Source organism: Alligator mississippiensis, chromosome 2 (genome assembly GCF_030867095.1).
Source record: "Alligator mississippiensis isolate rAllMis1 chromosome 2, rAllMis1, whole genome shotgun sequence".
Classification (NCBI taxonomy): Eukaryota; Metazoa; Chordata; order Crocodylia; family Alligatoridae; genus Alligator; species Alligator mississippiensis.
The window spans coordinates 104,639,296-104,657,569 of record NC_081825.1 but is presented as its reverse complement, the minus strand read 5'-3'; the positions used below and the strand labels follow the sequence as shown (position 1 = coordinate 104,657,569).

General features: G+C 46.7%; 1 protein-coding gene across 4 annotated transcripts in view; it reads right to left on the bottom strand.

Annotated features, from left to right (window-relative positions):
- Positions 1-18,274, bottom strand: part of CLGN (calmegin) — a 74,957-nt gene that overhangs the window by 18,312 nt on the left and 38,371 nt on the right. For all 4 annotated transcript variants that reach the window (XM_019489785.2, XM_059722044.1, XM_019489782.2 and 1 more), the window contains exons 7-10: positions 13,624-13,816; positions 5,582-5,771; positions 5,078-5,191; positions 3,858-4,014 (exon numbers count right to left, since the gene is read on the bottom strand). In XM_019489785.2, the coding sequence (XP_019345330.1) occupies positions 3,858-4,014; positions 5,078-5,191; positions 5,582-5,771; positions 13,624-13,816 (654 nt within the window). The remainder of the gene's footprint in view (positions 1-3,857; positions 4,015-5,077; positions 5,192-5,581; positions 5,772-13,623; positions 13,817-18,274) is intronic.

Here is an 18,274-nt window from a genome sequence, read left to right as displayed (position 1 = left end):
GATCCGGGCCCGTCTTTGCACACGCGGGCTGTGGCCAGCAGCCCGGGCACGCGGGGTCAGAGAAGACCGGGGCGAGCTAGAATTAGTCACGGATGCGTAGTGGTTGATTTAAAGATTGTTTACTTACACCAAAGGTGGTCGTGGTGTAGGCTGGACAGTTTTCCAGGTACAGCTCCGCTTAAATCCTCGTTAAAGGACGACAAATTCGTTCTTTCCCACGGAGTTGTTGAAGCTCCGTGGGTTCGGTAGTTTCTCGTGCAGGAAGAGATACGTCTAGGAATCTATCGGCGACGGGGAGAGGCTAGAGGCTGGTCAGGCCTCCATTGCCTTTTAAGAAATGCGTTGGGTCCGTGAGGATCCACAGCGCTTAGAGATCTTCACACAGCGTGAAGTCTCCTCCTCCTGATGTCCGTGGAGTCCTCCAATTTCTCTCCAACTGATTTCTCTCCAACTTGGGCGGAAACCACCCAAGCTCTTTATACGGCTAGCAAGCCAATTGCTAGCCGCCAGGTGTGCATAATTTAATGTGAACCAGTAATGTGGCTCGAATTTGAATACAAATGGTGGGAACTCTTTGCACCGAGCATTTCTTAGATGCAAAAAGAAATGCACCATGCAAAGAAAGCTTCAAATTGGCAGGAAATTCTCCGTTGCACCGGGGTTCTCTTCTGCAGCAGAAAACTCCACCGTGCAAAGAAGCTGTAATTTAGCGGGAAAATAATTTAGCAGTGCCAAAGCACACACAAACAAAAAAATCACAACTTTGGGTTGTGACATCCCCCCTTGCTGAGGGCATAGATAAATTATGCTATACACTTATCATTCTAGTGATCTAGAACTTTGTCGTGAGTCGTCAAACGAACAGATAAGCAAACAAACAAATAAACAGACATAAAATTCGCTGTCCTGGGATTGAGTTACATAATAATCAAGAAACAATAATCAACACAAACACATAATCTGATTCATAACAAAACTGCACGATCAGGGCTTCAGTGGGCGTCATGGCGAAGTCGTACGTCAGGCCCTCACTTCTTTCGGTGATGTCATCCCTCTTAGGGCTCCTCTTCGCCACGCACTCTGAATCTCGGATCTGTAAACAAAACTCTCAAAAATGATAGGTTAACACATCTTCAACAGATTTACAAAATTTTCATGGCTTATATTCTCAATTGGACAAAATCGTTGAGGATCCATCATCTGGCTCCTCTAGATAACAGAAACCTAACTCATAGGCCAATTGCCATTGGCCTGCGTCCCCTAAAATCCGAAGCTGCCGCTTGTTGAGTCCAGAACGCTGTAAGAGAAATCCAAACATGTATCGCTCTTCTAGGGTTCTCGGTGGCAGTGGTGGAAGATCGGATTCGCATCTGGTGCCTTGAAGTCCGGTCGGGTGTCGACAGTCCCGATCAAGAGATAATCTTGGCTCCATCAGGATATGCAGTCGTGACAACTGACAAAGGAGATTGCTTACAGTTAGTTATGTTTAAACTCCATGGCCATGAGTTCCAGCCATGAGACTATAGCCTCGTCAGACTCCATTTCAGATTCTTTGTATAGCTGTTGTAATTCCGTCCAAGCACGAATGCGACTGGTGATGACATCTCGCTCATCAGTTGCTTGATTGACCGTGGCTGTAGGACAAGCTGCTCTTTCGGGAGTTGATGTTGTTATAGGCAAAACTGCTGCCGCGGGAGTCACTGCTGCTGTTGCTGCTTCAGGCAGGAGGGGCGGATGCACTCCTCCGCTTGACTCTCTCCTTCGTCGGCAGGAAGGCGTGGTCGGCAGGGGCGTCGCCGTGTTGCTAGGCGGGGTTGCCAGAGACGACGCTGCGTCGATGGGCGGAGTCACTGACCAAACTCTCGCGGGCTCCTCCAAAGCTCCACCCTTCTTTTCCGGTTCTTCCACGCGGTCTCCCTCTTGCTCGGCGCCATCTTGGGCTGGCGTTTCAGGCTCCCTTCTCTCAGCCGCTTCTTTGACCGCTTGAATAGCCATCTGCAGCTGGGTTTTTAAACTTAAAAATTCTTGTGCATTAAATTAGTAATTGTACGAAAAGTTGCACTTAACTCTCCCCCCTTGTCGTACCGCGAGGCCACCCTCTCGTCTGCGGCGCGTTCCTCCATCTCCAGATCTTCGTGGAGCTCGGATGGAAGCTCGCGACCCCTTAATCTAGCCGCCATGAGGGGAGGGAACCGGCCGATCGGCACCGGTTCTTCACTATCCCGAGCATATCGTAGGTATCGGGCACACTCCCGGGTGAAGGTCAGGTTCGCTTCGCCCACCGGGTTGACTCCAGCGAGGGACACAGTATCGAGGGGCCTGAACAGGACCCGTTCGTCTCTCATTATACACCCGAAAGCCGCGGGGAACAAATACACTTCCCTCTCTCTCGGGACTCCGTCTTCGGAGACTCCCTCTTCTCCCTTCAGCGACAGGCGTCTGCTGATAAATCTTTTACCCGTTCCGCCCGCCTGGTGGTAAGCGATATGCGCCTCCAGTTCTTTAAAGCTTTTCGCTTGGCGTTGGTTATTGCGCCAAGGGCAGTTCTTAACCAATTCTAGCTCTAACGTGTCTTTTCCTGATCCCATCCTCGTCGCCATGTGCGGGCCGGGAGCGATCCAGGCCCGTCTTTGCGCACGCGGGCTGTGGCCAGCAGCCCGGGCACGCGGGGTCAGAGAAGACCAGGGCGAGCTAGAATTAGTCACGGATGCGTAGTGGTTGATTTAAAGATTGTTTACTTACACCAAAGGTGGTCATGGTGTAGGCTGGACAGTTTTCCAGGTACAGCTCCGCTTAAATCCTCGTTAGAGGACTACGACAAATTCGTTCTTTCCCACGGAGTTGTTGAAGCTCCGTGGGTTCGGTAGTTTCTCGTGCAGGAAGGGATACGTCTAGGAATCTATCGGCGACGGGGAGAGGCTAGAGGCTGGTCAGGCCTCCGTTGCCTTTTAAGAAAAGCGTTGGGTCCGTGAGGATCCGCAGCGCTTAGAGATCTTCACACAGTGTGAAGTCTCCTCCTCCTGATGTTCGTGGAGTCCTCCAATTTCTCTCCAACTGATTTCTCTCCAACTTGGGTGGAAACCACCCAAGCTCTTTATACGGCTAGCAAGCCAATCGCTAGCCGCCACGTGTGCATAATTTAATGTGAGCCAGTAATGTGGCTCGAATTTGAATACAAATGGCGGGAACTCTTTGCACCGAGCATTTCTTAGATTGAAAAAGAAATGCACCATGCAAAGAAAGATTCAAATTGGCGGGAAATTCTCCGTTGCACCGGGGTTCTCTTCTGCAGCAGAAAACTCTACCATGCAAAGAAGCTGCAATTTAGCGGGAAAATAATTTAGCAGTGCCGAAGCACACACAAAGAAAAAAATCACAACTTTGGGTTGTGACATGCGCCAGCAGGTTCCTTCCCTGCTGCAGCCTGAGGGCACTGAGCATCGCTCAAACTCAGACCTGCAGCAGCGACACAAAGTTGGCACTGCTGCTACAGGGCTAGATTGGCACATATACTCTGTGCTACAGACTGCAGCGAGGATGGAGCCTTCCATTGCGGAGCAAAGGTAAGGAGGAATGTGGCAGAGAGGAAGAAGTGGTGTTGGAGGGAACCTGGGGCTTGAGGCTGCGCGAGAGGCGTGGTAGAGGGTGGAGAGACTGGGCAGGGGGCAAGCAGTACCTGTGGCTGCAGCCGTGGCCCCAGCCCTGACCCAGAGCCACAGTTTCCCCTCCACCATTTCATACTCGATTGTAAGGTGAGGGACTTCTCCTAACCACCAGCCAAATGGGGGAAAAAACCCTCATCTTCTAATCGAGTAAATATGACAGCATATCTGAATAATGAGCAGGATAAAGAATACCTGGTAATTTGGATTTTCTATCATAGGTGCTTTCCATTTGCCTTTATAATTTGGATTATTCATCATAGGACGCACCCACTCTCCACAACCAGGTGCAGTCTCACATTTTGGATTAGGAATCTGTGGGGCTTCCCATTCACCATCCATTTCTTCATCCCTGCAGAAAGAAATCATAAACAATTGGCATTTATAAAGCTTCCACTAACAGGTTGATCTTAAGTCCAGTATTTAAACCACAATCAGAACCTACATGTTTTGCAATACCAGAGGCAGAGACGATCCAAGCAGGGTGTGGGGCCCAGGGCAAATCAGCCTGCATGGGGCCCCACCCCTGGACGCGAGGAAGCCAGTGGCAGTTTCGGCGGCAGGGGGTGGTGCCAAGCAGCTGGATGTGAAGCCGGCAGGAGTACCGAGTTGCCATGGCCGCTCTGTCCGGCTCCGTGGGGCCCCTCAAAGTGCAGGGCCTGGGGTGGTCGCCCCGATTTGCCACCCCTCCCCACTAGGGACGGCCCTGACCAGAGGGTCAGAATTTTGCCCAATTCTTGCCAACGAACAGCATTGCATGATACGCTCTTGTTTTAAAAAGTGCTGCTTTTACAGTTATTTGCAAAGAAAAATTTTAAAAATATAATATTTGGTGTAAAACTATTTCTGTGTCTGTAGAAAGTCTGCAACACTGCTGTAGTCTAGAGTCCAGTGGGAAATGTCCTATTCATTATTTCAGTTGGATGACAATTCATATGTCAATTTTGTTAAATATTTCAATTGCTTATTGTTTTAGCAAACAAGAGTAGCTAATGTGCTTTTCTTACAGTCCTGAATTGCTACCTATAGTTGCCCAAAGTCCTGAATATCTTCTCTTACCTAGCAGCCAAAGCCTCTGGCCTCTCCAGTGACCATTTTTATAATGCAGTTATTTAATGGCAATACAAATGTATACAGAACATTGAAAATAAACTGTGAGTACAGCATAAAATACATTTAATATCAAAATAATAGGATTACTGCACAAGTTACACTTACCATTTACATACGTTTTAAGAAATAAGGTCAAATAAACATTTTAACATACCTCAGAATTTTTAATTTATTGCATCCAAGAGGACACCAGAATCTGGACTTAAATTCTGCTCCCCGGTCCCTAATTTGCAACAGAATGTCTGAGGCTTTATCTATAATACCTCTGAAAAAAGATCTGCACATATTGAATAAGTTCTTACCAATCTTCTGGTTTTTCTGCATTGGGATCTGAAATATATTCTGGCTCATCATCAAGCCATCCCTCAGGCTTGACTGCATCAGTGTCTTCTATTTTGGCAGGTTCATCTTCATCCCTTTAATTACAGACTGATATTATCAGAAGAAAAGGTAACTGTCTAGTTTAAAATTACAGTTTTGTTCAAAGGAACACAGCTAACAGGAAGTCAGTCTGAAGAAGAATCAGGCACACAAATCATTGCAGTTTGGTATATCCAAAGGAGCTAGTTTCAAGATACTACAACAGCCCCCAAACCAACATTATGAACTTGCAGTTTCAGAATAAATTTTTCTTATGCTCTTTTCTCTTACTGCAAGAAACAATCTTCCAATTAAAGAAAATGATTACAGTAGAAAACATGAAATTGGCTAGACACAAATGTCAAATGCATAGTGTAACATTGCAAACCCACAAAAAATTAATAAATGGCTTATATTTGTACAAAAAATGAAATATATTTTCTCACCAATCATCTGGTTTGACAGCACTGGGGTCAGGAATCTTTGCTCTCTCGTCCCAATCATCAGGCTTTTTATCATTGGGATCTTCTATTTCTTGTGGAGGGTTTACTGGAGGAACAAAATCTTCAAGCAAACTTCCTTTGCTGACAACTGTTTGGTCAATTGACATTTCAAATGTATCATCTGGTTTCAGCACTAAAATTACAACAAATATGTTAAACAGAAGTGAAATAAAGGAATTGTGCATTCTGAGAAAATTTCTGCTTAAAAGGTATAGGTATGTGCATGCACACACAAACTCATAAACAGCAAATAATACACACATTCTGAAATCTTTCCTGAGATACTTCAAGAATACTTTTATCACCAGTTTTGCACATTTAGTCTCTCCCCCACCATTTATTTAGTATTCAATGTATTTGTTTTCTCTACCAAATAACTTTCATTTAATTTCTCCCCAAAATGAACTCAAGATACATTGTTAACAAAGTACAAGTTAGGCAAAAATATTTAATCTGTTTTGGCCTTTCACAATAGTCATGCCCTGTTTTGTCACACACCACTGTAGAGTCAGCTGTTCAAAAGCTATAAATTGCCACTTGATCATGCACAATCAGTGAGGCAGTGGTCAGTGGTCCTGTGGAAAAACAAAGTATGTAATGTATCAATCATAATTGGTATCATAGTGCATACTCACAAGGTGACTGGATTAAGGTTGCACATTAATTCTGACATTTATTTACTTTTTTGTGTAAACTCTAGGGGTTTTTTTTAAGCAAACTGAAAATCTCATAATGTGGCATTGTACCGACAACTGCATGGAATCATTAGCAGGAGCAGGAACTTTAGATTCAGTGCCTATATGTCTGCCACTTGAGCCAACCACCTGGCTTCTAGTCAGTTCTCCACACACACATATTTCTCTCAGAACCAGAGTATTAATTTCCCTTCACAACTCCTTCTCTGAATCCAGTCTCCCATCCAGTTCCTTATCTCAAACTAGTCCTTAACCTTCCAAGCAGTTCAGGTTCTATGTCTTGTTCCCTTTGTATTTGAGGCTTCCTTCTCCCTGTTGGTTGGGGGAGCAGAGAGCACAAGAGTATCTCCATACTTAGTTTGGGTGCCTGGACCTGGATCTAAAGCTATAAAATGAGAGAAGATGCTGTTCCACCCCAAGGTAGAACATGCCCAAAGTAGACTAAATATTCAGGGAATTTAGCTGCTAAAATTTAAGACAGTCTCTGAGTTTGTGCAGTTTTTCACACCCCAACCCACCACCACAAAACCACCTCCTGCTACCAAATTTCAACCATAGATTCATAGCTGTTAGGGTCGGAAGGGACCTCAATAGATCGTTGAGTCCGACCGCCTGCATAGGCAGGAAAGAGTGCTGGGTTCAGATGACCCCAGCCAGATGCCCATCTAACCTCCTCTTGAAGGCTCCCAGGGTAGGGGAGAGCACCACCTCCCTTAGAAGCCCATTCCAGATTTTGGCCACTCGAACTGTGAAGAAGTTCCTCCTAATGTCCAGTCTAAATCTGCTCTCTGCTAGCTTATGGCCATTATTTCTTGCGACCCCCAGGGGCGCCTTGGTGAGTAGAGCCTCACCAATTCCCCTCTGCGCCCCCATGATGAATTTATAGGCAGCCACAAGGTTGCCTCTCAACCTTCTCTTGCGGAGGCTGAAGAGGTCCAAGTGCCCTACTTTCCCCTCGTAGGGCTTGGCCTGCAAGCCCTTAACCATACAAGTGGCCCTTCTCTGGACCCTCTCCAGGTTATCCACATCCCTCTTGAAGTGTGGCACCCGAAACTGCATGCAGTATTCCAACTGCAGTCTGACCAGTGCCTGATAGAGGGGAAGTATCACCTCCTTGGCTCTGTTTGTCATGCATCTACTGATGCACGATAAAGTGCAGTTAGCTTTGCTGATGACTTCGTCACACTGATGACTCATGTTCATCTTGGAGTCCACTAGGACTCCAAGATCCCTTTCTGCTTCCATGCCTCCAAACAGGTCATTCCCTAGGCAGTAGGTATGCTGGACATTTTTCCTCCCTAGGTGCAGCACGCTGTATTTCTCCTTGTTAAATCGTATTCTATTGTTTTCTGCCCATTTGTCCAAGCTGCCCAGGTCTGCCTGTAGTTGTTCCCTGCCCTCCGGTGTGCCCACTTCTCCCCACAGTTTTGTGTCATCCACAAACTTGGACAGAGTACACTTCACTCCCTCGTCCAAGTCGCTGATGAAGACATTGAAGAGTATCAGTCCAAGGACCGAGCCCTGCGGGACCCTACTACCTACGTCCTTCCAGGTCGATACCGACCCATCCACCACCACTCTCTGGGTATGACCCTCTAGCCAATTTGCCACCCACCGGACTGTGTAATCATCCAAGTCACAGCCTCTTAACTTGTTCACCAGTATGGCGTGGGATACCGTATCGAAGGCCTTCCTGAAGTCTAAGTAGACAATGTCAACCCCTACTTCTGCGTCCAGGTGTTTTGTAACCTGGTCGTAAAAAGAGACTAGATTAGTCAGGCATGATCTACCTGCTACGAACCCATGCTGGTTTCCCCTCAGCATAATTTTTCCTGCTGGGCTCTCGCACATATGAGCCTTAATAATCTTTTCAAAGACTTTGCCAAGGATGGAGGTGAGACTGACTGGCCTATAGTTGCCTGAATCCTCCTTCCTCCCCTTCTTGAAAACAGGGACCACATTGGCCCTTTTCCAGTCCTCCGGGACCTGGCCCATGTGCCATGAGTGTTCAAATATTCTTGCCAGTGGCTGTGCAATGACATCAACCAATGCCTTCAGTACCCTTGGATGGAGCTCATCTGGGCCTGCTGACTTAAACGCATCCACTACTTGAAAAAATAAGGGGCACAAAACAAGATTTGTTCCAACTCTCATTCTCTGATACAACTGAAATTTTCCCAAAAAATAGTTAAGAACAGTGCTGGCACTAGGCATAGAAAATTATGGCCACAGCCTTAAGCAGCCAAAAACTTAGTTTTAAGAAATGGGAAGTATTAGGCAGCTTGACTAGGCAATGCTACCAGACCCACCTGGGTGTCAGAAATTCATAAATAAAACACTGAACACTAAACATGTTAAAACAACCATTCCAGTGCATAACTATACAAGTAGCATGACACAGAATACTACTCTAAAACAGGTCTGTTTTTTATTATTCTTATTTTGATCTGCAGTTTCTATAGAATTGCAGAAAAGCAAGATTGGAAGGTCCTCAGGAGGTCACTGAGCCTAACCATGGCTCAAAAGAGAATCACCCCTGTCTAAGCCATCCCAGCTCTCTGTCTAACCTGCTCTTAAAAACTTCTAAGGATGGAGATTCTACAACCTCCCTAGGCAGCCTGTTCCTATGCTTAACTACCACCACAGTATTAGAGTTATTCCTAATATCCAACCTAAATTGCCTTTGTTGCAATCAAAGACCATCCTTGTCCTCTTCTGATGAGACAAAGACTAGTTTATTATCTTCTTTATAACCACCCTTCAAAAATGGACACAGTACTTCCAGGCAAGGTCTCACCCATGCCAAACTGAGTAGAAGAATCGATAACTAGGATTGGCAAGATGGCCAGCTGGCTGGTCAAATAATGTCAATTAACTGCAGTCAAAATGACAAATATTCCATGAACCAAGAATGACCCTGTGTGGGTGGCAGCCTACACTTTTTACTGCATCATACTGTTCTCTATTAACAATGTAAGGAGTGAAGGCTCTGTCCCTTGGTCCTGCAGGAGTCAGACCATTTAGGAGCAGGCACAATAACACTTAACTTTTTTTTTTCTAATTAGCGTTAGTATCTAACCATCTGAAGCTAAAGTCTCTCTCTTTACTATTCTAATAAATTAATGCTTAAAATACTTGACCATTATTTGACAATATCTGACCATTTTTGACTGGTCAGTTAACCAAGTACTTTTGACCAGTCAAATACTCAAACCTACTATATACTATAAATTAATTAAATTTAGACATCTGTCAAATGCAGTTTTTACTAGCTGCAAAGCTACATTTAATAAACAATTCTGAAAGTCAAAAAATAAACTTGCTCCTGCATTACCAGCTGTTAATTTACTATAAAAAATATATTATTTTAGCTGTGTTGTCAGTCGCATGTATAACATTAAAACAGGGGTGGGCGATTATTTTGGCTAGAGGGCCACTTAACAAGTTTTGGTGAGCTGTCAAAGGTCACACACGTAAAGTCCTCTAGAAGATATGGTTTTAACAAATTATAGATAAGAAACAAATCATATACTAAGAATCAAACACCTATTATAACATATTTTAATTTTATTCTTAAAAATAATTTTTGTCCTGATTCTGAGTAGTGTGTATAGAGGCAATCGCGTAACAGCTCAAAGTCAAGTCTTACTCTTGCATATTATGTGTAGGGGGAGAGGTGTGGAGAGAGTGGTATGTGGAGGGATGGGTGTCTGTGGTGAGGGAGTGGAGGGTACGCATGGGTGTGTTGGGGGCCTGCCCGCGTGTTAGGTTCTGGGAGCCAGCTAGGGATGGAGGTGGGGGGGGGCGGGGACAGGGGGCGCATGAAGCACAGCTCACCCATGCAGTGCAGGTATAGTCCGCCCCACAGCTGCCCCCATGGCACTCTGCAGAGAGTCAATTTCTACCTGCTCCTGCTCAGGGCAGCCCGCATTGCATATCTGCCTGCCCCGTTCCTGGCCCCAGCCCAGGCCCAAGTGCACAGCTTCCTGGCAGGGCTGCTCCCAATGCAGCTGCAGCCACCAGGGTACTGCTCACACCTCCCCCTCCGCCACGTCCAGCAGCTCCTCCTCCACCGCTCTGGACAGCAGGTAGCACTGGGAAGTAGTGGCGGTTGTGGCAATGCACACTGGGCACTACACACCCAGCCGGATGCAGGGGAACCTGCAGTACGGTGGCTCCTGCCTCCATGTGCGGGGCTCTAGCTACTGCTCCCAGCTGCCTTCCACCAACTCGTCCACCTGCAGGTGGCTGCTCATCGCAGAGCAGGAAGAGTGGGTGGAAGGTGGCCAGAAGCTGGAGCTAGACCTGGAGCCAGGAATGCTAGGGCAAGAGACTGCCAGCTGCAGCTTTCCCACTGCCTGCCCAGGCGTGTGGTGCCCAGCACATGTCCCTAAGGCTTCTCTGCACTACCTGCTCCCTGGAGCAGTACAGCAGGGGCAGAAGAAAGAGGAAAAGCATGAGCTGCTGGAGGGGGGACAAAAGGGGAAGAACCAAGCAACACCTGAGTGACTGCAGCTGAACTGGGAGCAGCCCTGCCAGGAAGCTGTGTGCATTGGCTGGGGCCAAGGCAGGTGGGGGCACGGTGCAGGCTACCTCGGGTGGGAGCAGATGGGGCTCAGTCCCATGCCGAGTGCTGGGGGGCAGCCGCAGGCCAGATTCAGTTAATTGGTGGGCAGCAGCCCATGGACTGGATCCAATTAGTTGGTAGGTCAGATCCAGCCTGTAGGCCATATTTTGTCCACCCCTGCATTAGAATCACAGTACAAGGGCTAGCTGGTCTACTCACAAAGCTCAACCTCATGCAGTATTTATCCTGTCAAAAATCTCAATTATTCTCTAATGCAAATACATCTAAAAATAAATAAACATTTTAGAATTGATAGGGCAATCATGAGCTTTTAACTACTCCAGTCCTTGAGGAAGGAGTTTTGTTTTGTTTTTAAATTGTTCTGTCTATACCTATTGTCTGAACACAAGCAAGCAAGATAATTTTTCCAAGGCTGGACAAGAAAACGAGTCATTTATATTTATCTAAATTCACCAAAGAATGCAAATCTGTTAAAAACACCTAAATTATTTCACAAATTAAACTTGTCAACTTTTTTCTCAGATTTTGGCTACTGCTTAACGCAAATGAAACACAAAAAGGAAATGATCTGTCCGATGTAGTCTACTGCTTATTGGTGGACAGGAAATGTCATACAAAAAGAATAAAAAATAAATTTTGAACGTTAGCACAACGCACAGCAATCTAAATCAGTGAAATCCTATTGATTGGTTTTCTCTCTATGCATACACATATGTAATAGAATATTTGACCTCCAGATACTGATAAACAGGAACTGGCGTCTCATAGAAAAAGTTTTTCAAATTATGGTCCTGAGAACTGTTTTGTAAAAACAGCATTAAAAGAGGCAAACCATGTTACTTTCTTAATATTAATTTTGGCTGCTTTCCAAATTAATTTTGGCTACTAAGAAGGGATAGCTGCAATACATTCACTCTGTAGCTACAATTTAGGTCAGGAGTTTTTAACCAAAAACACACTCTCCTTGCCATGAACACAGACACACACACACACACATGCAGAGATGGCCACGCAGACACACACGTGCACTCACGTACGTGCACACAGACACACCCATGCATGCAGAGGCACACAGACACACAGGCATGCGCGCACATGCACACACACAGAGATGAACACACATACATACACCCAGACACACTTTCCACCCACAGGACCTCCCCCCACCTCCACTCTCGATCACTATGAGGCAGCCCCCTACCTCCTCCCCCCAGCCCCCCATGAGCTGGCCTCGGCTCCATCTCACTTGTGCCTGGCCCAGTACACTGACCTGCAGACACTGCTGCCCAGCTGTCTGTGTGGCCACACACATGCACAGGGCCAGGCTGTGCCAGGCTGGAAGCGACCTCTGCAGGTGGGTGGTGGTGCTGGGAAGGGTGGCTATGGGAGGCTAAGGTGAATTTTGAGGGACTATAGCCCTTCCCCCCCAGGATTGGCACTGCGTAGCACACATGGCTGGCCGGCTCCAGCCCTGCCCTCATCAGCCCCATTGGGGAGTGGCCCTGCTCCTGGCTGCAGGGAAACAAATGTGAAAGTGGGGTTTTCAACTAAGCATCATTTTTGTCTCCCTATTAGGCTGCTGACGGGCCTCACACCTGGCCAGTCATGTGCCGCCCATCAGCAGCCCATGGACCCGCACATGCAACCAGCCATGGGAAGGTTGCGCGGAGTGGTGGATTGCAGCGGTGGGCTGCATGTGAGCTCTCCCTCCACCCCCATCCAGCCAGCTGGAATATACCTGTGCAGGCCAGAGGGGCACCACTGCCCTCACCCCCGCTCCTGGGAGGCGGTGGCACGGGGTGGTGTATGGCGGTGCTCCATCCCCACCCGCCTGCGCATACCCCTTAGGACCTTTCCAAGCACCCCTAGGGGTATGCTTACCCCTGGTTGACAACCTGTTCTTTAGGTCAATCCAGAAGCAAACTGGTGCAAACTGTAACTGTACATCTATTACATGGTACTTTTGGGAGACAATACATGTCGCTGATGCTCCAATTAGCTGCATCAGCTATTTGATTCCAAGTTCAATTAAACATCCTGGTTTTGGTCATAAACTCAAATGGTTTGAAAAATTGCTACCTGTGAAATACCACACCTTTTCTCACGCCACATTACTGAAGGTATTATCAGAGGCATGAGAGCTGGCGTCCCCATGATTTAAAAGGGAAAGTGTGTGTTTTTCAGGTCTTGAATAGGCTTCCCCATGTCAGTTTGAAAAAGCCCAAATCAAATCACCTTTAGGACAACCAATTATGCAAAACTGCTGAGGCAGACTTTGGGGAGAACTCAGATGTATAGAAAAGAGGGCAGATAGCATTCTGCAAGTGATCTATATATTTTTTTAAAACTTATGATGGGTACCTAGACTGTTGGATAGGAGCCCCTTAATTATCTGAAAAATCCATTAAGAAATCATTTTAAACTATTTATAGGAGAAGACAATGTCATACTGGCAGTGTACCTAATTATGTTGCTTGGAGCTAGACATGGCCACCTGTTTCCTTAACTAAATCTTAAGCAGCAGCCACTGCTGCTAATTTAAAAGTCACTTATTTAGGGTCACAACAGAGGCAAACATCCATATAATTGAACAAAACAGTAAAGACTGAATACAGACTTATCTGCAAGGCTTCAGTGAATGGTGAGCCTGCTTTCTAACCTTTACTTTTAACTGAGATTTTAAGAATAAAATTAAAGGATACCAAGAGTATAAAGATGTGTCTTTTTGTCCGAATAGAATTTTTTTAAATCTACATCAGGACGTTTGGCATGCTTTTCCTCATAGTCTCCAGTTTTAGGATTCTTGTGTCTGAAGATAAAATGCAGTTTGTAATCCTCTCCACATTTATCTGGTCCAAACATAATTGTATATGGCGTTTTGTCAAAAAAATATTCCTGTAAAAGCAAGAAATCCGAGTATGCATGAAATCATCTTGTGTATGTCTTCCATGGTGCTAACAGCATTCCACATGCTTACATATCCTACAGAGGTGCATCTCTTCATATGATGTCAGTTCCAGCATTCAGCATAATTAAGCATAAAGTATACTAAACAGGATTAGACCTTAGGGGTAGCCCATAGGGGTAGAAAAGAAATTTTTTGGAAATTATTAAAAAGAATGCTTGTCACGAACCAATATAAATTAGCAGCTATACATTTCTGGAAGTATCATGCATTGTAAAAAGAAAAAAAAAAAGAAATAGCTTAAATTGCTCCTCACAACATTTTAAACTGCAATAAAGTAAAACACATACTACCCTGCATTCATTTAATTTTTCTTAATCATTGTCTTTCCATTCCACATTTACTGCTTCAAAACATGTTGCTTAGAGGTAGACATTGGTCCCAAAACCAAAACTACAAGAAGTATTTATTATTCCCCCCTATCCCAGGTTGCATTGTTACAACTTCTTTTGATATCTTAGCTATCTACAAGATTTTTATATTTGGAACAGGTAGTAAGAGTTTAAGGAAGGGGTGGGCAAAATACGGCCCGTGAGGCCATTCTATCTGGCCTGCAGGGCCCCTGAAAAATTTTGAAAATTAAAATGCATCTGTCTTTGGATCCTGTCAAAAATGACATGAACTAGGGGCAGCAGGACCCAGGGGAAGCCTGGTGGGCTCCTACAACAGCAGGGCCTGCCCGGCCCCACCCCCACAGCTGGAATCCCCAGCAGGGCTTCTGGCCTGGGACCATGTGGCTGCTCTGGCAGGGGAAGGAGCCCAGGGAAAAGCGGCCCCTCCCCCATCCCATGGCCAACACTCCCTAATGCAGCCGCTCGCACCCCACGTGGGGCTGTCCTGAGCAGGCATAGGCAGCCCCACGTGGGCTGCGAGCAGCTGCAGCACGGGGTGCCGGCATGGGGCAGGGGAGGGGCCACTTTTCCTGCGCTCAACACCAGCTTGTAACCAGCCCTGCTGCCAGCCTGGGCCCTGCTCCGGCTCCGGGCTTGCCCACTGGGGCTCCTTCACAGTGGGAGCAGCTGCGGACTCCCCCGCTTGCCATGCCGGGCAGTGTTTGCTGCTGCTGCCTGCCTGGAGCTTGCACACTGGGCAGTCCAGAGGCGGCGGTGGCAAACACTGCCCAGCGCAGCAAGCAGGGGGGCCACAGCTGCTTCTGCCATGGAGCAGCCCCAACAGGCGAGCCCAGAGCCAGTGTGGGGCCCAGGCTGGTAATGGGGCCAGGTTACAAGCTGGTGTTAAGCACAGGCAAAGCAGCCCCTTGCCCAGCGCCCTGCACTGCAGCCACTCGCAGCCCATGTGGGGCTGCCTGTGCCTGCTCAGGACAGCCCCGCGCAGGCTGTGAGCAGCTGCAGCAGGGAGTGCCGGCCACAGGGTGGGGCCACTTTTCCCCCCCGCACTCAGCACCAGCTTGTTCCCTGCCAGGGAGCAGGGGGTTGGGGCTACGCGCTGCCCCCCACCTGTACTGCGGGGCTGAGCGGGTGAATGGGGCACCTGTCAATGGGCGGGGCTACCCATAAGGCCCTCAACAGCTTGCCAAAACTGGGTAAGCGGCCTTCCACCCAAAATAATTGCCTGCCCTTGCTTTAAGGTATCTTAGATTTTTAAGATCCTTTTTCAGTTACTTAATTTCTTGAATATTCCTTCTGAAATCTATGTCTGGTAGTCTGATCTCTATAAGAAAGAGACTATTTTTTAATTAGACAGACACACATCAGCAATTTTGAGGTCAAGGTAAACAATTTTTAGAGTTTAGATTCAGCTATATATTTGCATAGAAAAGATATTCTGAATATGCAATGACATTTTCTAATTTTAACCCTCAGAAAGTATGTGTCGCTTTTGGCTAGGCAGGGGCGGGCAATTATTTTGGGCAGAGGGCTGCTTACTGAGTTTCGACAAGCCATCGAGAGCCACATGACAGGCAGCTCAGGGCAGATTAATATTAATTTTCTAAATTTTTTAGGGGCCCCACAAGCCGGATAGAATGGCCTGGCAGGCCGCATCTGGCCCCCGGGCCACATTTTGCCCACCCCTGGGCTAGAGGGTAAAAAAAAAAAGGGGGAGGGGGGGCAGGAGGGGAAGGGGGCTTCCCTGCAAGCAAAATGAAGCTCTATAGAGCTTAGTCCCCGCTGAAAAACTGGAAGCCCTATATCATTGTGACAAGAAAGCACTGAAGCACTGGGCATCTATACACATGGTCCAGGGGTGGGGGGCGTGTTTTAATTAGAGTGGCTCTAGGGAGCCCTCAAATTAAAAGGCCTGCAGCGTTTCATGTATTCAGCATCCTGCATTTCAAAATGGCAGCAGGGACGCTTTAACTAAAGCTCGTTTGACAAGCTTTAGTTACAGCACCTCCACTGCCATTTTGAAACACGAGGACGCTGCACTGCAGCACACCGGAGTGTTCCAATTAGAATGCTCCAGCAGACTTGATTAATCAAGTCCGCCCCAACGCAGTCTAATCAGAACATGTCAGAGCACATGTAAAAAGCACCGAGCTGCAAAGGAACCCTTAACTCATCTGTACTATTCATACTTGATGGAGATTTTTTTTTAAATCTAACAAGTTCCTTCGAAACATCTTAACTTTTTCTTTCTGTCTACACCTCCTCACTGACTTTTAAGCTGTGATCAATTCATGTTTTTATTAAATGTAAAAAACATTCAATCCAGCCTTGACTGTTGCAATCCTGTCCCTATCATGTCAGTTGGTAAAAAAAATCTTATTTCACATTTTTAGGAGGGCACGCAGCTATCTATTCTGCAAAAGGGAACAGAGAGAACAGTGGAGAAAAGAGGGATTTTTGCCTTCTCTTTCCATATAAAAGGTATCTGTTACAGGAGGACAGCAAGAAAAGATGATGATGTTGGACATATTTCCAAACACATTGAGGATGGGTAGTGATCTAGAGTCCTTAATGTTTCATTGCCTGGTCTTGAATATTGGTCAACAACTAGCAAAAGGCTTTGCAAGCACAGAAAAAGACTAAGGCTGAGAAACAGGATAGAGTACTGAATGCCTAATTATGAAATGTACACACATTTGGTTAGTATTTAACCTTTCATTTAAGGTAATCTGCTTCATTTCTTCAGCCTAGTTTAAAAGCATGGAAAAATGTATCCCAGTATGCTGCCAGCTAGCTAGATGATCACTAAAGAGCTTTGGCTGCCTTACAACACCAGTGAAAACAACAATATACTGGGCAATTCAGCACATGGACAAGAGCACTTCCAGGCAGATGGCAGGAGGAGTCAGGCAGCTGTAACACCTGTACTAGTTTCAAATGCATATTATTTTAGTATTTTTTTAATAAAGTGGTTTAATTGCACACAATTTCCTGGCTGCTTCTCCTTTCTCAAGTACTTACCAATACATCGTACAAACCTTTTTATAGAGTACATTTTTATAATTACAAAAAACAATAGAAAATAAATGGATATGTATATGGTATACCAGTATACAATACCACACTTCTTTATGCATATCACCAGGATCCTGGTTTTCTCTGTTTAAAAATAGCACATTCCCTGATTTAAAGGGGCGGGAACCGCTAATTCTCCAATTAAAACCCCCCAAATCTGCATTTTTCTGCTATTACAACAAAATGCCACTACATACATAGGCATCCATTGAACACAATATCTTATTGATATATTTACAATTTTAAAGCAATTTGGAAGCCTACCAGTGCCTCAATCACTACAATAAAACAAATTCTAAATACCTGTACATTTTGGGGTTTGATTTTGGGTTTTTTATCATGGAAAAATTAGAGCTTCCCCTGCCCCCTTCACTCACCAGGACATGGGTCCAGCTGTGGCTGTCTCCCCAACCTCAGTTTTATGGTGTTGAGCAGCCCTGATATGCTAGAGCCCTGCCCATGCCATTGTCCTTCACTCGCCACCCACAGTCCCCTCCCGCCTCAGCCCTGCTGGAGGGGGCCCTCAGCTGCCAGGCCTATGGGGCCAAAGACCTGGCTCCACAGCCCCCTGCCCCACATGGGAGGTGGTGGCTGCTGCAGCCAGAGCAGAGCCTGGCTCCCACTTCCCCATGGGCAGCAGGGCTGGAGCGGAGCCCATGGAGGGGCCCAGATGTGGGCTGGCAGCTGCGGGCTCAGGTCTCCCTGCCCTATTGCCTTTTCCCCGGGGCCTCCACAGCCCAGCAGGCAGGACTTGGCATAGCAGGGCAGAGCGGGGTGGGGAGACACAGTACCACCCAGCAGCTGTGGTGGGCACAACTCCATACCACCACACACACTGCTGCTGGGCAGGCAGGGGGCGCATGATCATGGTGGCGCAGGGCTCCTGGCAGCACCACCAAGCCTCCCCACACATATGGGCTGTGGAGGCCCCTGGGGGAGGGCAGTAAGGTGGGGAGCCCCAAGCCT